The sequence below is a fragment of the Ambystoma mexicanum genome, chromosome 3q (genome assembly GCF_040938575.1).
Source record: "Ambystoma mexicanum isolate Mex_15411 chromosome 3q, UKY_AmexF1_1, whole genome shotgun sequence".
In the NCBI taxonomy this organism is placed as follows: Eukaryota; Metazoa; Chordata; class Amphibia; order Caudata; family Ambystomatidae; genus Ambystoma; species Ambystoma mexicanum.
The window spans coordinates 98,389,899-98,416,900 of NC_090926.1; the positions used below are offsets into that span (position 1 = coordinate 98,389,899).

Below are 27,002 nucleotides of genomic sequence, written 5' to 3' on the forward strand. Positions count from 1 at the left end.
ATAGTTCTACCCTAATTGAACTAAACGACAACTGCGGCTTTCCTACAGTCCAGTTGCTAAATAACATTTGTCAGTTAAAGTTGGCAAATAATGGTCATACCAATCCTTGCGAACCTCAACGTTTCATCAAATACATTGAAAGCTGCACTGCTAAAAGTTAGGTCTGCGGTAGCTCATGCTAATAAAATACCTGAAATTAGCATGATATCTTTCATTACCGAGACATGGTTTAATGACATTTAACATTTTATGTCCTTGCTTGGTGCCAGATGGATATTTAACACAACATATTAACCGTGTTACAAAGGTGTAGCTGTAATTTTTAGAGCTACTTTGAAAATGTCTCACTTTCTGCTAGGCAGTAAGTATAAGGAATTACTTTGTTTAGGTGTTTTTAACATCTGGCTAGTTGTTCGCTCTGTAACACTCTAAGGAACTCGGACATTCTAGGAAATTATAATTTAAAACCACTAGATATGTCTTCCTGTTATTCAAGGTCATTGTCTTGATATTCTCTTGTTGAGAGGTTCTAGCACGTTGCTGACAATACTCTTCCTATCATGATCTGATCATTCAACAAGGATGTTCTCCCTTAGCCCTAATAATAGGAAGGAGTTGCCTCCTAGTAACCCATTGATACTTCAATAGCCTAGGGCCAAAGAATTTGATAAAAATCTCAGGTCCTGGAGTTAGCAGCGCATTGGCATCTGATTCATCATTAAAATGTGATACTTTTTTTTACCCAAAGAATAGATATCATATGTACCACCATTACGACCAAGAAAGTAAGAAAACCTGTCTAAATCTTGGTTCACTCAGAGCTTAAGTTCCTTGCGACAACATCTGAGCACAACGGAAGTGGAGGAAGGATAGAATTCCTAGTTGTGCCATCAAGGTCAAATTTCTTTTAAAAGAATAAGTAGCAATCTTCAAAGCAAAATCTGAGTTTCTACCTAAGAAAATTGAAATTGAAGCCACAAAATATCACGCAAGACTCTTTTGCCACCAAAAATGTGCTTCCTGTCACTGTCGGGCTGAATCTTGAGTTGAAGTCTGCAGAAGCTGCTGAACCCTTGGCAGACCCTCAAGGGCGTTGCGTACTCAACGATCATGAATACTCAGCTGAGCACAAAGCACCCCGGGGGGGAGGGGGGAAGAGAAGTGAATAAAATAAAAAATCTGATTTTATTCCAGCTAACTCACCGAAATCTGTAGAGGGGAAGAAAGGAGAAAACACGAGGGTTACAACCACCACCACCACCACCTCCTCCTCTTTTCCCCATTAAGCTCCATGTTACTAAACCATACTAGGGACCTGGTTCTCCTCTGCAAAGTGCTCTTCTTCTTTTGTGCAAGAATCGCATCTCTCCTTGTGCTAAGAAACTGGTATTCATGGCTTCCTGAAACATTATTTCCTGCAAAATCGAACTCCTTGAATGGGCTTTGCGACTACTAATCGGTTGTCCCTGGCTCCTTGCTCTACTAATGATGATCTTTGACTTTTAGTTTGATTTTAAAAGTATATATTTCACAACTCCCTCTTGCAGCGGTGTTGGCTGTCTTTTCTCCACCTTTTAAAACATGTTTAACTGGTTGAGTTAAATGTTATTTCCAAAGTACTTTAAACTTGTTCTTACTTGTCACTGTGTAGAAAGTCTTCACTGGATTACTGCTTTCCTGTGCGACACATGACTGGCACAGTGCTTCTCTTCTCACCAACATTACCAAAGCAAACCATCTCGGCGCATACCACTCACTCATCTGGTCTCCAGGCGCGATAAAACGTCAACGTGCACACTGCAGACGATAAAGTACTTGAATTGCTCCCCTCAATTGGGAACAGTCGCACAGCACACATGTAAAAAAAACAACTTTAATATAAGGAAAACAAGTCTGCGTGACGTCCCAATGGAGACTACACTACTTGCGTAAGGTAGCAGGCTTTCACAACGGAATACCTCATACGCTCAACTGATCTTGTGAAATGGAACGCGCAGCGTCAGGGCCTCAAAAGAAACGCTGGTTCACGTTGAAGCAAAACTTCCATTGAGAACAAGAATAACTGAACGGAATGAACAAAAATAAACATGCAAGAACTTTAACAGTCTTTGTTCCTTTTTATAAAAACATTTACTTTCAGATGCTCGGGTAAAAAAGAAACTGATCCTTAGAAAGTTTATGGCATTGAGGTCACGTCGATTCAGGCTGATTTGGGAATGTAATTGAGCGATCTATTGACTTGTGCAGTGAAATGTGAAATCTTAATCTTATATATTAAGACATTGATTTTTCAAGTACGCGTAAGGAAATTGAAACAAAAGTTTGAGCATTTTGTTTTAAACTGTAGTTTTTTTTCAATAAAAAAAGAATTTGTTTACCAAAAGCAAGTCTTTTAACTGTCTTTATAAACCAAGATAAAACTGGGAAACTCTTTTCACTTGGCTTAATCTCTTTGAATCCCTGCCAACTGTGTCCTTTTGAGCTCCAAGTCTTTACTGTCTTATTTTCACAGCTGGGCTTCTTGAAGGGAATGGTCACCAGTTTCCTGGAGCTCTTCATTTCCTGACCTTCTCAGCTGGGCTTTGACAATGAAGGGCAGTTGACCATGTCCACAAACTGACCTTGGATACTCCAGTCAATCAGGGAGCTGAGTGAGCACCACCATCTTGGCTTGGGATGCTGTCCACACACTGGAAATCTGTTAAGGACAAACTCTCCCTAAACACACTGAATGAAAATAAATAAATACATCAAAACTGACAGTAGAACCAATTTAACAGTAGGGGAAACTGGACACCACCTCACCCATAGAACCTTCACTTGTGCAGACAAATACATTGTACACTTTATTTCAGAAAAAATAGAAATAAACCATGTCCAACTTACAGGCGCCAGATCTGGACATCAGATGCACTGAATCCCAATCATCTGAAATTGGGGAATCCCCAGCCTGACCCACCTTCTGAATTTAAACCTGAATCGGAAGAAACAATCTAGTCTCTACTAGCAGTACTTAAGCCCACCAACAATTTACTTTTTCCTCTGTGCTTGGCATCTGCAATATCTGTTTTTGACACAGTTTGTAAACTAATCTCTTCAGCATGGCATAGTCCCGCTCAAGCTGAAAAAGGCAATTGTCACGCCACTTCTGGAAAAACTTAATCTTGATCTTGATAACCGAGATCACCCAGTGGCTCGCCTTCTGTGGCCTGCAGAATGTTTGAGAAAGTCAACTCAACTACAGGAATGTGTGGAGAAAGTCTTTACTGGACCCTCTCCAAGCAGGATTCTGGCCGAGATTCTGTACAGAGTCTTGTTAGCTATCTGGGATGACCTTTTACAGGCCGCAGGTCAGAGTGAATTCTCTGTTGGTAATGTTGGACTTATCTGCAGCTTTTGGTACAATAGATCACAGTATCTTACTTAGTAGTCTCAGAGAGGACGGAAATGTTTCAGAACAAGCCATTAAATGGTGTTGGTCATTTGTAACAGATCGCCGTCAAGTGAGATGGGGCGGGCACATCTCCGACCCATTACCTCAGTTGTGGAGTACCCCATGAGTCTTCTGTCTCCCCTATTTAATCCTATTCTTCCACCCACTAATGGGCATTCTGAGGAGTCATGAGATAAATATTCATTTGTACGCTGATTACACTCAGTGATCATAAAAATAGGCAACTTGGAGGAATCATTTCAGAGTGTCAGTCAATGCCTAGATGAAGTTAGCAATTCGATGTCCTCCAATTGGCTCCAACTCCATCCCAGTAAAACAGAAGCAGCTCGTTTTGGATCTAAACACCTTGACTCTGAGAGCTGCCCCATTTCCCTTGTTTCCTTGGCACGGAATTGAACTTTGCTGCCAAGATCAATAATATTGGATGTATTTAGCAGGATAATATGAGTAGCAAAGCTTGGGTAGGAGCCAAGGTGCAGGCAATCTATTACTCACTGCGCCTACTATGGCAAGCCCTCTTGTTTGTTCTGACTGACGACCAGGTGGTGCTGGTGGTGTCACGACCCTTGCCCAAAACCCCCTCTGGCAAACCCATTGGCCAGGTGGAGTCAGGACTTGGGCCTCTAGAGCCAGGCATCCTTTTCCAAAGCCCTCTTGGGGCCACTCCTGGCGCCTATGGCGCCAGGCTCATACACCATGAGAAACATGTGCTTGGGAACTACTTATTGAGTTGCCAGCCAACATGGAGGCATCCACATAGCTTGGTTCTCAGGAACCAAGCTATGCGGTCTAGTGTTTTGGGTGTGGTAGCCTAGGGACTACTTTACCTGGACTATTTTCTTGGGGCTATTTAAACCACTCCCGAGCAAGAGAACACGCTTCATGTTACTTTGCAGCTTGCAGCATGACGCTCACGCTGTCCAGCTATTCCCTCGAACCTCGGAGAAGCAGAACCTGCAAGGAGACAAAAGGAACATCATTAGGAGCATCATCTTACCTGCAGTTTTCATCTTTAACCACTCGCAGCTTCTGAGAAAAGCTTCCTTGAATCAGCACGCCTCCTGGACAGCACGACCTGAAAGAGGAAGATATAGGCAACATTAAAGAAAGCAGAGACATTTGTAAATTACGAACTGCTCACAAGACTTACCTGGCTGGTCGCCTCACGGCTGGCACCATTCCTGACATTCTACTCGCGCTGAAGAACACTGCGACCTACAAGGAAGGAAAACGCAGGTTAGCAAAGGCAAAACTTCGCAGCGCTGCGCATATCGCTTACTTACCGCATCATAGCGCTCTTAATGCGCCATCATTTACCAGCGGGGCTCAACCAAGCCAGTTCGCCGCCCTGAAGCTCCGCATACCTAAGGGAGGAAAGAGACATTCTAAATAAAGGCATGCAGGATGGCAACAAAACTAAAGAACAGCAATAAGACCTACCTGAATAATATCACAGGCCGGTGTCAGTGAAGTAACTGGACCGCACACACCAAAGAAAGACAACACGCCCCTGCAAAGAAGGCCGGACGGAGAGCACGCCTAATTCTACCACCAGGTGAAGAGAGGGCCCAGAGGGGCTGAAATCATACGGGGGTGGAGAGAGGATACTTACCCCGGTCGGTCAGTCTTGAACACAGTCCTCCTGTATTTTCAGGCAGAACCTTCCCCGCAGACCACATCTGGGCAGAGCTGAGAAGCATACCAGTGAGTAACCCGGCTGGGTGGCGTCCCTGTGGATACCAGGTGAGCGTAACAGGTGGTGGTAATAGGAGCCCTTGTGAAATCTACTGCAATAGCCTTCTTGCAGGTACTCCACTGAAATATCAGCGGCTACAGAGATCAAAATGTTGCAGTCGGATTCGTTTTTGGAGTGAGGAAGTCTTCTCCTATTTTAGCACTGCATTCCCTCCACTGGCTGGTTGTGGGGGCCAGAATGTTTAAGGTCCTGTGTTTGATATACAAATGTCTGAACAACCTTGCCCCCTCATATTTGGTGAATAAAATCAGTAGATACCAACCTTCTAGAGTGCTTTGGTCATGGGGGGGAAAAACTGCTTTTGACAGTTCATCCCTCCTGTGTTTTTAGGGGATACTGTAGATTTGTAGTATACAGCCCTAGACTATGGAACAGCCTCCCGTGGGAGATTAGGGCACTAGAAACCTTCCCTCAGTTCATTTATTCAAATAAGGGATCTTTATGAGTACAGGAGTTAGCTGTTCCCTGATTTTCTAATTGAGCTGCCCACCCCTTCGTGGTTATTGTAATATCTGCGCCTAAATATAGTTAAGCCTGTCCATTGCGCTATACAAATGCATCAAATCAGTGTTCAATATTCCAAAATCACAAATGGTTACACATCAGAGCATTCCTAAGTATGGTAGGGTATTGTAGGTAGTAGATTTTAGGGTAGATGGTAGAGCCTTTATAGCCCTATATGAAGGCCAATACAGCACACACTTTGAAATATTGCCATGAAGCTGAAGAAGCCTTTGAAAATGTAGAAAGAACATTATCTGAAGCCTCTCCTTAGGTTTGCCAGATAACAGACATTTTTCCTTGTAATGTCATGAAAGAAATGGGTTTGCTCTTACAGTACAAACTCAAACGTATGCCCACTATCAAGACTCATTGCATATTGTAGCAAAGAATTTGATCCAGTGTTAGCAGGCATGCCTCCATACTTGCAGTCAGCAGGTGCCATAGCCATACAGCAATGTGAAAATATTGTTAATATCTCCACTAATTGACTGTGCCACACTTGGTGGTGGCTTTGTTGCTCAAAACTAAAATGCATGTCTGTTTTCTGTAGCAACAAATGAGATTCTGTGGTTACATTTTTCCAACATTGCTTCTCCAGCATTGGATCTTTCATGGATTCACATGTTTTGAATGTTTCCCGTCATCAGGCTGGGAAACCTCAGTAACTTTAACCTAGCATTTTCCTATGGAAAACTTCGAAACCTTAGTGTCCTATTGACTTCCTTTTTGGGTGCTTTACGCTACTCAATAGGATGTTCGGTATGAATAGCCCTGCCCCGTGGCTTCCTTTGAGATTTCAACCGTCTCCAAACAGTTGGGATCACTTCGTGTCTACTCTTCATGTTCTACACATGCTTTTCATCTGTATGTCAGTATGTCATCTGTGGGGCAGAAAAAAATCGATGTTTAGGCCTTGTGCTACCTGCAGCCTAAAGGTCTTTGAGGGGGACAGCCAGAGGCGTAGCCAGCATGGTTTAACAAGTGGGGCCTGAAGCTAATGCAGGTGGGCCACCGCAGTGACATTGACATCTGTAAATGCCCACACAGCGCTGCTGAGTGGGCATTTACAGATTTTGGGTGGGCCTTGCCTGCTCGGGCCCTACCCTGTCTACGCCTCTGGGGACGGCCATGCAGATTGCTTGTATTGCCTTTACCCCAATCATTCGGCGGAGGCCTGTGAGATCTGTCGTGGGTTTTCTCAGAAAAAGCTGAAAGACCGCAACTGCCGGCTGATTGCGTGGCTCAACGAGGGCACTTACCTGGCTTTGGAAGTTTCGTCCCGGGGAAGCAAGTCCTTGGCTCCGGCGGTGAAGGCCTCTGCCAAGAAGCAACGCACAGAGGTGCCTGCTTCGGACGTGGGGAAAGATGGTTCCTCTGAATCTAGGTCGCATCGGTCCAAAGGTGCGAGTGGCATTCGCTCTCCAGGTTGGCGAGACCGGACAAGTCCAGGGGGGTCAAGTGATAGGCCCGAGAAGTAGAGGCAGAAGTCTGCGTCAGTGGAGATGGAGAAGGCGAATGTGAGAGTCTTCTTCGAAGCAGTCGTCGTTTAAGGACCGGTATAGGTCCTCTTCCAGCCAAGACTCGTCCAAGCACTGTTCTGGCACTTAAACCACGCGGCCAGCATCGGTGGAGGAGGTCACCGACAAGGTCTATGGAGGTTCCGTTGACGATTGTGGTACAATCCTCACCACTCCCTTCTTCGACGGGGGTGTAATCGGCTGTGTCTACGGCTGTGACTGTCAATGGTCAGCAATTGCTGTCGATGTCGCAGCTGGAGGCGGATGGTGGTTTGTTGCAGATGGGAGATCCATGACAGTCTGGGTATGGCTTCGGGCCATTGCTCCTGTTGGACATTCTCCAACAGGATCCGGCTTCGTATTCAGTCTCCTTGAGTCTAAAATTGGTGCATTTCATGCTATGATGGGGAAGGCATGCCAAGAATTTGGCCTGGCTCCTGAGGAGGAGCGAAAATGTTTTTTTTTTTTTTTTTTTTTTTTTTTCTTTAAGGCACCTGATTAGGTGGATATGGTACGTTTTGGCCACTCGGCGTCCTCCACTCCCAATTCCACCTGTGCACGTGGTGCAGCTGCACCTGCCTGTCTTGCAGCAGGAGGTCTAACTCATGTTGGCGAAAAGGGGCAATGGAACCAGTCCTGGTGGCCAAACAGGGCCAGGGGGTGTACTACCGGTAATTTGTCATCAAAAAGCCCAATAGAAAGTGGAGACCTACTCTAGATCTTCGGCCGTTGAACAAGAATCTGCAACGCCTGAAGTTCAAGATGCTGATGCTGCAGGATGTGATCCGGGCCGTGCAGCCGGGTGAGTTCCTGGCGTCGTTCGATTTGGAGGACGCTTACTTCCACATCATGATGAGGGCAAACCATTGCAAGTTCCTGCGCTTTCTGGTCGGGGACGACCATTACCAGTTCCGTGTCAGCCCGTTTGGGCTGAAGTCTGCGCCCAGAGCATTTAAAAATGCCTGGCTCCCGTGGCTGCCTGCCTTTGCAGGGAGGGGCATCATGTGTACCTGTATCTTGACTGGTTGGTACGGGGGCTGGTGCTGGAAAGGGCTTTGGAGTCTCCCGGAAGGAAGCGGGATTCCACATCAACGTATTGGAGTTGCGAGCGGTGCACTGGGCCCTGAAATCCTTTCTCCCTCGCATCCAAGGCGTGGTGGTTCGAGTGGTGACGGTCAATACCACCACAATGTTCTATTTGAGAAAGCAGGGAGGCATGCATTCTCTGCTCCTGTCAAGAAAGGCTCAGGAGGTGTGGCATTGGGCCATTGCTCAGGGAATTCACATTACGGCTTACCGTCTGCCGGGGGTCCAGAATGTGCAGGCAGACGCTCGCAGCAGAGACAGGGGGCAGTTGCACGAGTGGACGCTGAAGAAGCAGGTGAAGATCTTCAGGAAGCGGCCCACCCCGCTCCCCCTGACTAGTTTGCCGCGCCAAAGAACAAGCAGTGCCCATTGTTTGACAGCAGAGTGGCTCATCCAGGGTCCAAAGGCGACACCTTCTCGTTTCCATGGACGGCCCTTTTTCGGGTATGCGTTCCCTCAGTTTCTGCTGCTTTGATGGGCGATCCATTGGGTATGCAGATACCCGTGCAGAATAATCTTAGCCGCTCCAATCTGGACCAGACAGATGTGGTTCTCGGACCTCCTTCTAGCGGTGGAAGAACAGCTTCATCTGGGGGCGGAACAGCATCTACTATTGCAGGACGAAGGTAGAGTGTGGCATCACGATCCGGCATCTGAGCCTGGCTGCCTTGCTCCTGATCACTGTTTGGTCATTTAGGTATTTCACAGGAGTGCCGTTGGATCCTGAAGGCGGCAAGGGCACCTTCCACTAATATCTCTTACAGTAGAAAATGGGCAAAATTCTGTGCCTGGTGTGAACAGCAGCCGGGAGTGCAGCCATTGGAGGTTACACTGGGCCAGGTTGTCTCATACCTGCTGCATCTGGTGCAGGGGGGCCTGGCTTGGTTTTCAGTCGAAGTGCATTTGGCGGCCATTTCCAGATTCGCCAGACGCCGCCATGCTACTCCTCTGTTTTAGTGACAGATTGGTTAAGCATTTTCTTAAAGGACTTTTTTGGACATTTCCCCTGGTGAAAAGGTTTGCTCCAGTATGGAGTCTCAATGTGGTTCTCGCTGCGCTCATGAAACCGCCTTTTGAACCCATGTCAACAGCGTCCTCAAAGTTCCTCTTGTGGAACATCACATTTCCGGTGGCAATCACATCTGCCAGGAGGGTTTTGGAACTTCAGGCACTGGTCGTTGACCCACCGTACCTGCGATTCATGAGGGACAAGGTTCTCCTGTGTACAGATCCGCACTTCATACAAAAAGTTCCTTCGGAGTTTCACAAACGCAGTACAATTGCCTTGACCTCGTTCTTCGCTAAGGCGAACATGCCAGCGGAAAGGGCTTTGCATTCTCAAGAGGGCACTGAAGATTTATCTGACCCATACTCAGGACTTCAGGCAGTCGAAACAGCTGGTCTTTGGTCCCTCCAGCAAGGGACGATCCATTTCCAAACAGGGACTTTCCTGTTGGATCTCATCTACAATTTCATTTGGTCACGAAGGCTGGCAAGCCCTTGAAGGGCAATCCTAAAGCCCATTCTACAAGGTTCACGGCGTCTGCGGCGCTCTGGGCTGGAATCCTGCTCATTGACTTTTGCCAGGCGGCTTCTTGGGCGGTGCTGCATACCTTCACCAGACACTATTGTCTGGGTCAGCAACATGTGGAAGATGTACAGGTGGGAAGTCCTGCAGCTTCCGGGGTTTGTGTTTTACTCAATCACTTGCTGGTTCTGTTATCATGCATGTTGGATGTTATTTGTTGTGTTCGTGGTTATGACCTGGGGGCATAGGGTTGGTTTGCCCGTCATGCACCTCCAGAGGTGTTTTGTACTGCTGTGTAATCTATTCACAGTATGTGAATCCATGAAAGATCCAATGCTGGAGAAGGGAGTAGTTTCTTACCTGTAACTCCATTTCTTCAGCGTTGATATCTTTTATGGATTCACATGCTGTGAATATTTCCCGTTGTCCGGCTGGGAAACCTTGGTAACTTTAACCTAGCGTTTTCCTATGAAAAACTTGACACTTTTGTCCTATCAGTGTCCTTTTTGGGTGCTTTAGGCTACCCAATAGGATGTTCGGTATAAATAGCTCTGACCCTGTGGCTTCCCTTCAGATTTTAACCTCCAAAATAGAGGAAACACAAATAACGTTTTGCCTGCAGGGGGAGGCCGGCGGGTGCATGTGAATCCACTCACCAGGATGGTGGAACCCCATAGACTGCGACTGTGTTGCTATCGCTAGTTTCCGCTTAATTTCACAGAACAATCTGACTTAGATAATCCAGACTTGATTTTTCGTGGATGCCGGGTTATCGACATCCGAATGGCCAGTTGTTGGTTAATGGGTATGCTGTATGTGCCCCTGGAGAGGTGGTAAATCTTTCAATGTTACCTAGGCACAGTTGGCGGGGACACACGGCACTCAACATGAGGTCAGTTAGGTTGGTAGAAATGTTAATTGCAACAAATCTCAGAAGAGGCATCAAGGTACTGGAAACAAGTAACTGCTGCCAGAAAGTCACTCTAAGGGCCTGTAAACTGGTGGAACAGCCTGTGAACGTATACATGGACTCATGGTTTGCCTTTGCAGTGGCCCACGATTTTGTAAAATTGTGGCAAAAAAAAGGGCATGTTTGACTTCTTCTGGGTCCCCTATAAAGAACAATCTGAGAGTATGCCTATGACACTATGCTCCCTAAACATATAGCAAGAACAGCAGTCACTGGGAAGTGACATTGGCTGCGATAACAATTTTGAGGACTCCACTCTAAAGCTGGCAGCAGTTGCCAACGCTCAAGATGGCTGTTTTTTCAATTCAGAAAATGCCTGAACTGCCTCCTTTTCAGACTTGATACAAGAGCATGCTCCCTCAATTTGAAAGATTACTGAATATGTAAAGGGTGTCTTATTACATGAGCGCTAACTACAGAAAGATGAACTGGGACTTTCGGTTGCAACAAAATGTTGCGCTCTCACTTGGTCATGATATGTCACGGACAAGCACATGTTAGCCAAAGTGGGATGATTTCCATTCTGAATGAGACTTGGTGTACACTGGGGTTTGCTGCAATGGCAAACGAATATTGTAGAGGTTTGATCTCCAAAACAATGTGTGATGAGCAGTCCCAACCACAAAGGGAGCACACATGCCACCTTATGGTCCTTTTTTGTAAACGTGTAGGTTTTCTCCAACTGCAACAATATACAGTATATGTGCACCTTGCCTGGCTGGGTGAAAACATACCTACATAGGAGGGCAGATGCAATTACAGTAGCTAAGACTTTAACAAAGTGTTTTTGTCAAGATTTGGAATACCTATTGGTTTAACAGTGACCATGGTACACTTCAATAAGATTGTTAAACTCTTGACTGCTCATAATTTGCAACGGAACTTCCACTATACACACCATCCTCAGTCAACGGGAGCAGTAGAGCATTTGAATGGAATCCTAAAAAAATAAACGAGTCCAGCTATGCCGGGAGACTGGATTAAAGTGACCAGAGGCACTGGCACAAGTTCTGTTTAGTAGGAGTACTTGAAGTCAGGACTGAGTCCTCACAATTTATTTGGCTGCCCCACTGAGACTACCTTCATCTCCTCCAGTAAAGAGTGCTGATCAAAATGTACATATAGCCGATAAGCTGCTTGACTATGTTGGATCCCTTATTTTTTTTATCAGTTTTATCCGCAAACTAGTGAACGACTGTGCCCAAGGATCCAGATGATGTCTGCCATTCTCTGCAACCAGAGGACTTTGTACTGGTGAGAAATCACCTGAAGTCTGCCTTGGCCCCAGGTGGCATAGACCATTTCAAGTAATGTTAATGGCTAACTCAGTTAAAGTAAAGGAAATAGCTACTTGGATTACTGCAGGTCACTGCAGTAGCTCCAGAAGGATGAGTAATAGAACTGTCATAAGCTCAGTGACTGAAACTTTGACTTTATTTCCCTTCTAAACTAAGTGGCTCGCTTCCCTCAAAACCATTGAAGTCAGTTCCCACTCGAAATAGACCTGCAAGACCATTTAACCTTTCTCGTGGTAACTACTGCTACAGAATGATGTGCCTGCTACCAACCTCATTAGTGTCCATTGGCAGGGTGGAACCTGTAGATTTATGGGCAGCTGGGATTGTCAAATTTGCTGGTTTAAGAAGGAAACCTTACAAAATGTTGTGTAAACTGGGACAAATTCCCTGCCCTTTGGAAGCTTTCTCAAATTAGTTTTCTGATGAGGACTCTACGCAGGCTATTTTTCTTTTAGCTGACATTCCCGATTTCCCTGCCCCCTTTATCTTTGCCATGGCTTGCTCCTGCAATTGATAATTTGGCGAATGCACCAATTCAGACTAAAGTGCTGTTTCGCAGAAACTGGTGCCAAGGTCGCTGTTGAGATGGATTTCCAAAATCAACTCCTGGGAGGCCAACCTATCCGGGTAAACTGGGAGACACTGAAGAGCCAAACCCAATCAAGCTTCGTCTCAGGAGGGCTGCAAGAGTAGTCTAGTGCTACAATGATTCTACACAGAACACCAATAATTCAAGTTGGCCAAGTTAAAAAAAAAAAAAAAACATTTGTTAGGCCTTTAAAAGACGCACTTAAAGCAAGTAAAACATCTATTCCAATATTGTTATGCACTTTCAATAAAACAGATGTATAGCTTCACCCTTTAACACCCCTACTCATCTGAAGGGCAGAATATTAGATTGGGTCGCTGATTCCAACTGCACAGCTGCTATCTGGTCTATCTCTCTAATACCCTGTACCGACCACTCATTGGTGTCCTTCAACCGCCTAACCACCCGTCCATCTACCATAGCCTCGGCACCACCCTGCCCTACCAGAAACAAAAAGAATATGACAGTGGACAATATCATGCCCGCTATCCTCCCAACTTTAAATGCACTGCCGGACAACCTAGACCCTAGTGCACGAATATAACCAAATCATGCTCGACACAATGGACAAAATTGCCCCACTTAAATTGCGAACAAGCAAACCAAAGGCCCATTTAAATAAATGGTTCACGCCTGAACTTCAGGCCCTTCGCCTTACAAAGAGAAAAAGTGAAGCAACGTGGAAATCATGCCCAACTGATGTGAATAAGGCCAACTTAACGGCTATCTCTCGCCATTATAAACCGGAAGTCTGCTTGGCAAAGCGAAACTCGTACAATGATCTCATTGCCAACTCGAACTCGAATATGAAGGAACTCTTCTCCTTTTTGAAATAACTTGAGTCACCCATTGCCACGCCAGACACTTGCACCAAGGACCAGACTTGGTGTGCAGACAGCCAACATTCCTTAGCGAATAAAATAAACACCCTCCAAAACAAAATCCAATTAAAAAAGACTCAACCTTCCCAATCACTCTGTCACCACCCAATGCTATCCTCAATGACCAAACTAACACATTCTCCTTCACCAAAACTAATACATTGGAGGTAGAGAAAATTATCCTCTCCCTTAAACCTAATTGTAAAGGTGATATTTGCCCTGCACAGATAATAAAAGACCTGGATAGAGATCGATCACCCTCCATCTCCAAACTTATTAATGCTTCATGCTCTACAGGTAACATCCCTGCTAACTTAAAACAATCTTGGGTGCTCCCGCTTCTCAAGAAACAGACACTAGATCCTTCTATCCCCACTAATTACCATCCAATTACTACGGTACCATTTCTATTAAAGATACTGGACAAAGTGGCATACTCACAAATTCAAAAACATCTTGAACTACATAAGCTACTGGGAGCTAGACAATCTGGCTTCCGTCCACTGCATGGAACCAAAACAGCCCTCATTGATTTAAAGACCCAAATAGATGAGTTGAGAGATCAAGGAAAGACAGCACTCCTCCTCTTACTTGATCTCTCAGCTGCTTTTGATCTTATGGAGAACTATGCAAGTTTGTTCCCTTCGGAGCAGACCCTACACCAATCACATGTGGAGTCCCCCAGGGCTCCTGTGTCTCCCCGACTCTATACAATATATTCACCAAACCCCTTTTCGATGATTTGGACCATCTAGGTATCACCTACACGAACTATGCAGATTCTCCTCCCGCTTTCTGGGGATCACGGTATGGACATGGAGTTGAATAGTGTATCTCATCATTCAGGCATGGATGGCATCTCGTGGTCTATGCCTGAATGATAAGACCGAGCTGATCATTTTGGGCTCACAGACCAATATCAATAAATTAGGCCCCAACTACGCTGCGTTCAGTATAGAGGGCAAAGCCATCAAGGTCTCTAGGGAAGTTAAAACTCTTGGTTTTTTCCTTGATTCTACCATGTCATTTACTAAACGGGTCTACTCCTTAGCATTAACCACAGCGTATACCTGTAAATTAATAAGAGCAGGTAAACCTTTCCTATCTAATGACAGTTGTATGATCTTGGCGAGAGCCTTAATACTCTCACGACTCGACTACTGTAATGCCCTGTACAGTGGAGCTAACAAAGCCATCACCCAAAGGCTTCAAACCCTACAAAATAATGCCCTCATAGCTGCACTTGGCATAAACAAAAGGGGGCATATCTCCTCCACCGGACACCATTATAAATGGCTTTCTACTGATGACAAAATCCATCTAAAAATTATCTCCTTGACCCACAAGGCTCAACAATGCAGCTCCTAGCTACCTGCCTGACAAAATAAAGAGAAGTATCTAGCAGACCGACAAGAACAGTCAATACCAACTGTCGGGTGGTACTGAGATTTAAACTTGCCAAAATTGGCGGTATCAGCTTCCCTGTGATAGCGGCCAAACGGTGGAATGCTTTGCCTCATAACCTGAGTTGACCAACCATTTTCTCACTTCAGAAGAAACGTTATCAAACACATCATCTCTAACAATCTGTAGTTACCATTCTAGATCCCGCCGATTCCTTAGCCAAAGGAACTGTTTATATGTACTAAATGTACTAGAAATCGTCCTATACTTGTATATAACTTAAACATAGATGGCATCCTGTATATTAACTGCATATGCTTTCAACCATCTGCCCACACTGTATCTGTGTAAATATGTAAAATGTACATCTATGCACCATTGTAAATATTGTAACTTTGTATACACCAGACTTTTGTAACATTGTAAGCTTTGCATATTCTGTATCTGTTGCACCTGGTTACCTTTGGGTCCGGCGCGCATTATAAATAAACAAACCAGCCCTTGGGGATCTTTTTGCCCTAAAGCCATTGGTTCCAATGTTATTCTTTTCATGTAGGTTTACTAGGCGTTTGGTTGATGCCAGTGGTTACAATTCAAAAGTTCAGGTAATTAAACTCACTCCATACCAGTCACTATGATGAGCCTAGGAAGGGATCCTTAGCCAAGCCTCCACTGAACAAAGTCAGGAAAGAGTGATTTAGGGACAGGACTTTATGGCCATGTAACCCTAGGGAAAACCACGTGGTAGTAGGGGAACAGATGTAATTTTACCCCTCTACCTCAGGTTTCTCCAGAGATCATTGCTGAGGTTTCGGAATCTGTAGGGGAAGGCTTTTGGTCTGGTTGAGGAAGGTCCAGGGGTCACTGTTGCAAAGGTCAGTTTCGGACACGGGACTAGTTGCTGTGCTTATTAATCTGTTCCCGATTCCTTCCAGCCGAACATTGAGGTTGATCAGAATCTGGACTCTTCACAACAAGGCATGGTTCAAGGCGCTCTATTCTCTGCTAAAGGTGCTTGTCCGGATGTCTGTACATAAATTAAGTCCTTGGTCCCGAATCTTTATCACTTTTCCCTGCCCTAAAAAAAGAAATGGGTGGGAGGGGGGGGGGGAAATAATAAACAACCAGGGTAGATTGAGGAACTGCCTCTTAAAGTGTGGCTACTGGCTTCTGACAAACTTTTATCCTTCGTAATTATAGGCCTCTTGCCTAGGTTTTCAGTCCAAGTTTAAGTTATTGGTGACTAATCTTGTACAGGTCCTCCAGCGCATGACTGTTTGGGTTTGGTCCACGTTTGGGATTTCTTTGTCCCTCTTCCCCACTCTGGACCTTCCTCCTTACACTCAAAGAGGCAGCACTTTCCATCCCCCTCCAAAAGTTCCCACTCAAGAACCTCTTTCCTTTGCACTCCCCACTTGGGAGTGCTTTTCAGTCTCTCCCCACTCTGGCACTTTACTGGCACATGAGGGATTGCATATGCACTTGTCAGACTAGGTGAAATGAAACAAAGTTCTGGTTCCTTAAAGCTGCTTAGAGCATATTCTGGTGTGTTTTGGTAAAATTGGTCTTCGTGCTTGGCAAAACGGTTTCGAGTTAATTCCTGTGTGCATTCATAATATTTACATGCTTTTGCCATATTGACATTTTCTACAACAAACGTTGGACTAAATTCCCCAGCAGCCCTAGTGCGCTTTTACTAATCTTTAATTGACCTTGCAGACTTCAATAGGTACTAGTCAGGCTAGGTGAAACAAAGCTCAGCTCTGATTCCATCCCACACAGTAAGTTTACCTTTTGCCCATGTGGTAGCCCTTCCTCCTGGTGTACTTTGAGATCTTTTATATCCAACCTCACGAAGAACTTGTGGCACCGCTTGAGGACTGGCACTCAGAGTAACCGGTTCTAGCTGGCCTGGTGATCTCGAGATGATCATGGTAATTTCATATACCCCCAGTTGAGCATCAACCTAGAAACGCAGCCTGCCTCCACCTTGAGTCCTAATATACAAGGCCCGTTTTTGCAGTGTGCAAACATTGAGGTTCCCCAATCCCCAGAGGTACAATCCTTTAGCCCACGACCACAGATTCCTCAGGAATTGGTCAAGGTTGGGTCACCTACAAAAGCCCTGGATCAACGGTGCTCCCATGCCTCTCCATTTGCCGCATCTTTCATCAGTCGGGGGGATCACCTTCATAAGCAACAATGAGTGGGCATGGCCTAGCACTTCCCCTGATTAAATCAATTAAGGAAGTTGGAAGAATAGCATCACCATATACTGGGGCAGGCAGGAAAAATTTGAAATGGCCCTCTTAAACCCCAAGTTCCTTAACAGTCATGCCCGTGACAATCATGATTTCGTATTCGATGGGGACCTCCATATGTCTTACAGAAATGTGGATCACTGATGCCAGTGGTCCGAAGATCGATTTGGCATTCTTTGAGAAATGCTCCCATTTTCTGCAAAAACGGTGAACACTGCCATGGTGGGGGAGGGGGAATGGCCTTTATCACAAAGGGCAACTTGCATTTTTCACATCTCCTTGTAGATGTCAAGATTGTGAGATCATGCACATTAATGACAGTCTAACCAGAGCTGTATTCATTTTATTCTGATCTACAGCCCTCCATCGGCAAGGCCGGGTTTGAACGAGATTGTTCAGTTACTGAGCAAATTTAGTGGGCCAAAATCTGTCTCCCTCTTAGGGCTCTAAATTGTTGGCGGGGAAGCACTGTGGACAGAGGCCATTGGCTTGGAACTGGCCCTCCATAACATCAACCACCAAGTTCTCAATAATAAGCCCACCACTGCCAAAAACAATATGCTGGACTGTGTGGTGATTAGAAATCTCCTGGCACACATTGATCGCACATCTGACCACTATGCTGCTGATTTTCACATCCAGCTAGAGGTTCTTTCCCTGAAAATCTCAAACAATATAAAGAAAAGTAATTAGTCGGAACTTTAGGGTACTTCCACCTGATATCCAAGTCTGCATGGAATCACGTATGTCCTGCACAGCCGACACCGACTCTGCGGATACCCTGGTGAACTCCTTCTCCACCACTTTTGTGGATGGGAGTAGCACCACTCCGGCTGAAGGTGGTTAGGGCTGATATTGAGCACCAAAAATCACTCCAGAGCGTAGCTCTCTGAAAAGGGCCAAAAGACAACTAGAACACCAGTGGCTAAAATGCCCAACTGATGAAAATAAAAATGCTTGGAAAGTGCAGGAAAAACTATATAAACTCAATATAGTGGAAACTAAAGAACATTTTTAATACTCTGATCAATGAGGCTTCAAACAGCCGAGGAAAGCTCTGGGATATTAAAATCATTGGAGAAACCTAAAGTGCAATCCATATCACTCTCGCACACAGCTCCAGACTGCACCGATGTACAAGCGGCCTTTGAAGCTAAAATAACGAAAGCCAGGGATAAAATAAAAAATGACCTGGCCTCTTTTTCCAATTAAAAACCCACTAGTTTCAACCATTACGAATCAAGAACACATTAAATTAACAATGTCCCCGATCTCTAGCACTAACATCGGGAGTATGCTTTCCACGATGCGACCCACCAAATGTCCAGAATCACTTTCTTCCGCCCAAAGTGATTCTGGAGCACAACTATTTGCGCCTTTCCTTACTAGCCTGGTTAACTCTTCTTTTCAGGACAATCCTGTCCCGGACACAATCAAGACAGTCACTCACCTGCCCAACAAATCCGGAATTGACCCCACAGACCCAAATAATATTAGACCCATCACGAATTGCAACTGCCTCTTAAAAATACTTGGCAAAAAGAAGGCTGAAAATGCAAGAGCAGGTGTCTTGTACAAGTTTAAGCTCCTACAAGTTCCAAGGATGCCCTGAGAACAGTGGCTGCTGTAGCAAGGTATTCCAGAAGAGAGCTGTGGAGTCCACTTGTTTGTCCAGAGGCACTTTTGAAGGCACACATTCTCTAGGGGTTGAAACTGATTGTTCCCACCAAACCAGGAGTCGAAGCACTGAGGAGCAGAGATTCACCAAGACTTCACTGTAGTTTGTGCTGGTCATCTCCATCTCCATCTCCTTGGTTCGATCTTCCTCGGAGAAGAATTGACTCCAATTATCTGAAGAATGGCTGCTCGAGTCAGATTGGTCCGCCAATGGTATGGATCTGCACCATTCAAAGTGGCTATCCAATTGTGGATAGTAGCTTGCCACATCTGCCTTGCAACAGAAGTCTGGGTACCAGGATGTGTACTGGAACTTGACAGTCCCAGACCCCACATCTGTGCTTGTACCCAAACCAACTCTTTGCTCAGTAAAGCAGCAACTTTCTCCAGGAAAGGGTGTTTAAACAGTTTTTCTAAAGTCCTACCAAGACTTCATAAAAAACAAATCTGAGGCAGTACATAAGCTCCACTCTTAGTATCAGGCTGTACCACCTGAGAATGTGGGTAGCCTGGACAGAGCAGCCAGGCTTCTCTTAGGAGGTAGGAGAGGGCTGTAGCTTGGTACAAAGACATTGTAGCATACATATGGTCCAAAGAAACACTGAAGCACAATGTATTGTAAAAATAAGAGTTTATAATACAAATAGGCAAAGAGAAATCTTGGTTCAGTACTAGAACATATAAACACAATTGTAAAAACCAACTCAATACTTTTGGATACAACCCAAAGTATAACCTTATTGATTAGTCAAGGTGAGTCAAACCTACAAAACATTGGGTATGCCAGTCAGCTATTCCTGGGGAGTAAAACCACCATGTTCTATATACATTTAGAATACAATCAGTAATTCAAGGGTAGTTGAACCGGTCAGCCATGCAGTGACACTCCGTTATAGAAATCACATAATAAACCAACCCAGTTACAAGTATACACCTTGCAACATTACTCTTTAGAATTATTAACGAGCTAGTAAAACAACTTGTATACTTTCTGGAGGTTTGGGTACGTTTTATCCATTTTATTTGTTTGTTGGATCGCAGCAAACTTACTGAAAATGAATTTGCTTGGGTCCCAATTTAAACGCATATGCGTTTTTCTACCCCGCCACCAATTTTATGGAAGTGGGGGGCACCCCTGCACCCCCAAATTGCAAGATATACAACATGGGGAGCGGGGGACACCCCGCAACACCTGCTCTCCATGGTTCGTATTTTTCAATACATGCATCCAAATTGACCCGAAGACCAAATTACCCATGCAAAATTCAACAAAATTGGTCATTAGGTCAATTGTTTTATGTCAAATAGGCTAATAACCTTTCTGGAGTGGCCCTAAGCTACTCTAAGTATGAACACACAATTTTGAATGGATTGTCCTCCCACGTATTTCTCATCTTACGGTTTAAGACGCAATGTACTTCAAGGTAAGTAACCTATTCGTGCATAACGATCCTCTACCTAATGGCTAGTTATACCCAGTATACTTTTAAGAAGTGTACAATACAGTTTCTAATGTAAGTAAGCACTTTATTAAACTCTTTTAGGATAGCACTAATGCAATTCAGGGAAAGCACAACCCAGTGTTAAAAGTTTAAAAGAGCAGCAGATATTCAAGCTAAGTAAGACCATATACTTTTAAGACTGACTTCAAGCAACTCATAAGTCCAGTATTAATTTCTAGACTGTTTTAGATCTGTATAAAGCAGATCAGGGAAAGCTAAACCCAATGGTACACATTAAGAATGACAATCTGTTATTCAAGGTAGGTAAAACTAATTGGTTAACGTTTACACTCTTTCAGTTAAGAATAATACAACAGTACCAATACTTAATACTTTTCAGAAGGGGGGTAAACGCCATTCAAAGTTAGTAACGCAACGTATATACTTTTTAGGGGGCAGAATGCAACTCAAAGATAAGGGTACTTTTGTAACTTCTTGTTTCACAGAGGTACAGTTACTACACTGCTTCTTTTGCAAGAAGGTACTTTTACACACGTTCTACTTTCAAGACTGAATCCTTAACTTTTACAAAGTCCTTTGCTAGTCTGTAGCATGAGTTTTCGCTGAGGCAGACAAGGGACCCTATTGGTCTAGGAGCCAGCTGTAGTCGGGTCATGATAGATTTCAGTTGAAGGAAAGTCAAAGTTCCAGAGGTTATTTTAAGGAAGTATTCGCTTCAGCGTTAGTGTTTAGGGCCTTCACAGAAGGCTTCCTATGTGTTCCAGCATTAGGCCTGGGCAAGTGCTATGGGCAAACTCCCAACCACACGAATCACCCACTCTTTTCACAGGATGCACAACAGACTTAAGGTAAGTATTGCCCAAGGCCGCACCGTACCATAGGAGGAAAGCTTCTCAGTGGATGCCTTCAGGATGCAGCTGCATGGGACCCAGTTCCCGGGTTCTTGGGCTGGAGAGGAAAGAACTGGACGCTGGATGGGAACTTGCAGCAGCAGTCAACAGAGGAGGCTTCCAGCAAAGGTTTCTTCATGGATTCTCGTGGCTCTGTGGATTTGGTGTTTTTTCTACAGCAGCCAGATGAACGAATATTGCCGGTGGGATTTTCTTCTCTCGGTTGTGCAATCTGGTGAGGGGACTTCAGGGATTCGAATCTTGTCTGTCTCCAGCAGGAGTCCACCAAGGTTTAAATGAGTTTCGGACTTTGGAAGACCATGTACTGCCCTCAGGTTCGTGGTCCCAGGGTATTGGGGGTTTGCAGCCCAGCAAGGTCACAGCAGGTTGTGGGATGGCTCAAAATGCAGGTTGTCTTGAGACTAGTGGATTCCACTAGCCTCTCGGTAGGAGCCATCGCATTCGGGACTCCCGGGTTGATTGGAAGGAAGGGTTGCATCAGGTTCTGGTTACACAGCAGGCTCTGGTCACTGGATATCGCTGTACTTTCTTAATCTTCCTCTTTGAATTCAGCTCCAGTGGTCGACTTATCAGCAACTTCCTGATGATAAATACTTCGTTCCTGGAACTACAGCACAACTTCTGCAATTTACAGAAAGGGGCAGTCTGGATGTTCAGTCAGGACAGCCAGCCCCCGTTGGGACCTGAATCTTTTCAGGCACGGTGAAGGGCAAAGGGCTGCAGAGTTTTGGACTCCTCCCTCGTGTCCTGCCTTCTCAGATACTCTGGGGTCTCAGCAGGAATTACCAAGGATTCCCGTCGAAGACAAACTCCATCCGAGGTCGTTCCCACTTAGAATGGAAGAAGGCCTAAGACAACAAGCCAATGAGGAAATGGTGAAAAAAGGAGGGCACTATTCTAGAAGAATGCTGGCCCTTCTGTGCATTACCGAGGCTGATTTGACAGCCTGCGAGTAACGAAGACTAAGTCATACAGGTAAAACTACTGCAACCATTCAAGTAAACTTGCAATTGTAACACATTTTACCAGGTAAGTAAGAAAGGGGAAACGTTTTATCCCCCAGCACTCCACAGAAGGTGTGGTGTTACTGGCTCACTGAAATAAATGTAAAGGGGATGTGAATCCGACTTCACCTATTGGGAACAGTAGTTCACCCAAGAAATAAGAGAATTGAAAGGAAGCCACTGCATTTAAAATGCTTCTTGCTTCCATAGTACATTAGTCAGTCCAAAGTTCTTCCTTTTTTTTCATTTTTTTTTTCCATTTTTTTTCATGCACTGTATTCATACAAATATGGATGACTGGACAGTTTTCAATCTACTATCAAGTTGGTACAGTATCTGCTGCTGATCGGGACGCTTTGCGTTCTACAGACAGCGTCCAAATCAGCAGCGGATACTGTACCAACTTGAAAGTAAATTGAAAACTGTCCCGTCATTCATATTTGAATGAATACGGTGCATGGAAAAAAACAGAATTGGAAACCCACATGTCAATGACTATGGAAAAAATGTTTCAATTGGAAAGAAATTAGGTGACTGAGTACGTCCTGACAAGAAACAACCACCGCCATCTCCTTACTTGTTCCTGAATTAACAGAAGGTCTTGGCTATAAAGGGGTCACCATCTGATTTAACCTGCTTGATGAATAATCATATGTCCTGAAGATGGCTCTATAAGCAGTATATTGTGTACACGTGGGTACAATGCAACACTAATGGAGAGCCGAAATCCATGTAGACAATTTAGATAAGGAAATTGTAGTTTTACTTATCCTGTGCTCTGAACAACGAAAGATGCACTTCATTGGCTATCAAGTGTCTAGAGAAACAACATACGATCACCCATTTACTAACCTCAAGTCACTAAATATGGTTGAACTGCTACAGGAGCAGAACTGTTTAATCACACTAGAAGAATGTATGTAAATGTTGAGTATGTTTGTGCCTGATTGGCTATGCAGGTCATGTGGCTCAATGTAGAAGAACCAAAATATGTCTCTAAATAAAATATGAATGTCAAATTTAGATTTCTGCACTCTTGAGCTGGAAGCCTAAATAAAAGCAGACCGTTGCGTAATTCAGAAAGGATGAGCATTTGTTGCTATTTTACAGTAAGGAAGGGGTAACCAGTCTCCTCTTGACTTATACTGGCCTGTGGAGAAAGCCAGTGCGAACGAGTTTGGGTGAATGAGTTAAAAGGGTAAGTATGACAGTGAGTGGCTGTGTATGAGCAGGAGCAAGGGTAAGTGTAACCGGAAAAATAATTAGGTGGGACTTAAAAGCAGGAGGGCAAAGTATTTTAATAAAAATATATTGTCGTTTGATTACATGGATGCACCTCTTAATCATGTGTAAAAAGTTGGCACAATATCATAAAATAATGAAGTACCATTTTGAGTGGGTACATGATACAGTGGAGCAGTGTTATCAGGAATGGAGGGAACATTCGATAAGAGTATTATCGACCGTATGTACTTGTACCTGTCGGCTACCTAGAAAGGAGCCAAGCTCAAAAAGAGGCAGGACATTTTAGGGCTCCGGAAGCTGTATAAAGAAACTAAAAGACAGAGCAGGGGAAACTGGGAGGTGGAGGAGGTGGAGGTGGAGGAGAAGTGTGCCACACCCTCCCTATGCAATGTACCCACTGTTCAAACCAGCTGCAGGATATACAAATCCTAGGCGAGCAGCTCAAGATGAGGAAAGAATAGACAAAAAGAGAGATGAGTGCAAAACTGGCTCTGGGAATAAGGATGAGAAGGGGAAAAAAATATTTGGTGCATATTAAGAGCACACAAAAGCAACTTGACTCAGTCTTTCGGGAAGCAAAAAAAGTTATGGAAAAAGAGGTCGAGGGGAAAAAAGGGAAGGAACAAGGAAAGCCAGCAGACGAGCAGAGATGGACAGGGTGCATTCATTTAAAATTGATAACTTGGGACAGGACGGCGAACTAGATACGACAGAGCAATCGCACTGTATCAGATTGGGAGGACAGCAGCGGTGGTGACCATAGGGATGACTAATTCGATACATGCGATCTACTAAATGTGAGCAGGGGAATGGGAAGAAACCAAAGGGAGGAAAGAGGAATCACCAGGGGACTTGGGAAATGGGCTTCAGAGTAGGAAGGCTAAAATGGCAGTACCAAAAAGACCATGGCAAGGGAATAAACCCAGATGCCCCTTCTGCAGAAAGCAAAAGTGCATTACGTACCTTGGCAGACAATGGACAGGTACATCTGGTCTACAGTTTACCTTCACTAATTGGGTGAGCGAGTAAGTGGATCTATGTCTTTGAGAAGGAGATATGCCGGAATTCCGCTGGCCATTGGATACTTTAAGGGTTCCATGTAATAATGTCGCCACAAAAATCTCGCCATGCAAAAATATCGCCGAAAAATGGCAGTTTTTTGTGGCGACATTATTGCATGGAACATGCGGGGGACACCCCGCAACCCCCATCTTTTTATTTTATTTTTTAAAAAAGTTGTTTTGCTCCTGTCCCCATATAGATGGTCACCCATATAATATCGCTGCAACCTTTTCCCGGCGATATTATTTACGGCGGTAATATATATGGGATAATATTACCTGATGCCTACTTTAAGAGTTTACTGGCAGTATTGTTGGGGGAACTAAGTGACGAAATCTGGCAACAAGTGGCTATGCAAGGAGAAAGTTATTTGTTACATATGACTAAGCACGCTTTAACCAAGCACGCTTGTGGAAAGCTCCAAGCTGTATACAGATGTGCAGGATCCTAAATGATTGCCATCCCCCATGTGGGCAGTCATTAGCGCAATTTTAGCCATTTACAGACCAGCTCCTGACATGAATGAAATTGCCTCATAGTATAGCCACTCGTTAAAGTCAAACATCCGACTGTACGGGTTATCACTCTACCAGTTAACTTCATCTGTGTCTCCCTTCACCGACAAGTATGTCTTCTCTGCATTAGCCTCCCCACTGGAGTTCAGGGTACATCAGTGGAACCTATCCGAGAAAACTATTCTTATGTACATCAGTGTCCCTCGTGTTCTGTTGTATCTAACCTACTTTAAACTTACTTTGCTCTATATCCATCTTTGACCATTCCATTGTCTTGCACGCCTTCAAAATGCAAGTTTAAAGCAGATCTCCTCAAACTTGCCATCTCCTTTTAGTGGACTTAAACAATGTTACAAAGTGAGATGTTTCTAGTGTTTGTGCTTTCCTGTAATCACCCACCATTTTCTATCTGTGACAACCTAAAGAATGTAACTTTCACTTTCTTTTGCAGCAATACATTTAAATACAGCTACTCCGCAGCCAGTGTCCCAGAGCAACTGGCAGACCCCACCCTGCCAAGAGAACTGGGAAGATGGTAAGTCTGCCCAAGTCTGCAAAGAACGCCATGGACATGCTTTCTTTTTGTGTACTTTCAAATACTTTCCTAGTTTGTTTTGGAGATATTTGTCAGAAACCAATGCAAATCCCAAATAAGAATTATGTCCCAGTCAGAATTTGAGGTCCGCAGACTCCTCGCTTTACAAAGAGATCTCACAATAAAAAGGGGATGATAGCCTAGTGTTGCTGTAAATGCCTAGTTTTGGTAAAGTTAACATCTTTGTCTGAAGTAACTCCTTTGGTCGGATGACATTAACTTCTCTGAACTCCTGCTGCATAACCTAAAGTGTTGTCCACCCCCCCCCCCCCAATTCCTGTTTACTCTTGTCTGCACCTTCCACCACACCTGCCTCTACTGTTATCACACCTTTTCTTGTGGTGTCCATTTCTTGTCCTCCCCACCCCAATACTGCAATCCTTAAATGGAAATATTAAGCTTAAATCCAAGGGGACAGCCTTCAGATTCAAACAATTAGCTAAAAACACAAATGTAAATGTCATTACAAGACCATCTTAACATTTAAGCCCAAACTCTAAGCATTCATATTTAAGTCTAAAAGTTAAAGCCACAAAGGGATAACCTGACCCCTGGCCATAAATATATGGTGGAAAGTTCAGCTTTTGCCCCCAATTTTGCAGTCTCCTTTTATTTTTGCACATGCTCGGAGATGCCCTGCCCACTTCTCAGTGAGTTTGTCCCAGTCTCAATGTGACACGATTCTATTTATGTGGACCTTGGGGTACTCTTATGAGCTCCAAAGGTGGGCTTTTTTTTCCCATGTTTCCGCCTTAGTCCACCTGAATCGCTACCTGGACCCAGCCATTTGAACTGGTTCTGGTTGGTGGCAGTGTACTTTATAGTGACCATGAGTTGTAGGTGCTTACAGGTAAATTGTGTGGCCATTCCATTATGTGCATTTATAAATAGTATATACTGTGTCTTTGAACGCGCTCACAACTTGCCCTAACTGCTCAGACATTGTCAGTTTTCGAGTCAGGAACTTAAAGGAAACTCGCTGTAACCCCAGTACGTTGATGTGTGGCCGTAGGCAGGGGGGCATAAGAAAAATCTCCCTTGCAGTATTCAGAGGTTTAAACCCCTGACTCTTGTTAGGTTTTCATATCTGAATTCAAATTAAAATCCTCCCCAAAAAAGGTTTCTTCCTGCATTCTCTAAAAGTGTGTAGTGTTGTGAAATCTAATGGCCCACAACCAATGTGTTGCAATTGTGTATATGTAGGTGGAGACAGGGGCTGTGTGATAATTATCTGATGGCACAGAAAACTGTCCCCTTGTCATGAGACCGTTTTACTGTCAGG

At 44.5% G+C, this 27,002-nt stretch overlaps 1 protein-coding gene across 5 annotated transcripts in view; it reads left to right on the top strand.

The window, feature by feature from the left end:
- The window catches only part of LOC138582170 (protein D7-like), a 1,409,716-nt gene that overhangs the window by 522,884 nt on the left and 859,830 nt on the right, over positions 1-27,002 (top strand). For all 5 annotated transcript variants that reach the window (XM_069653210.1, XM_069653214.1, XM_069653212.1 and 2 more), the window contains one exon: positions 25,577-25,660. In XM_069653210.1, the coding sequence (XP_069509311.1) occupies positions 25,577-25,660 (84 nt within the window). The remainder of the gene's footprint in view (positions 1-25,576; positions 25,661-27,002) is intronic.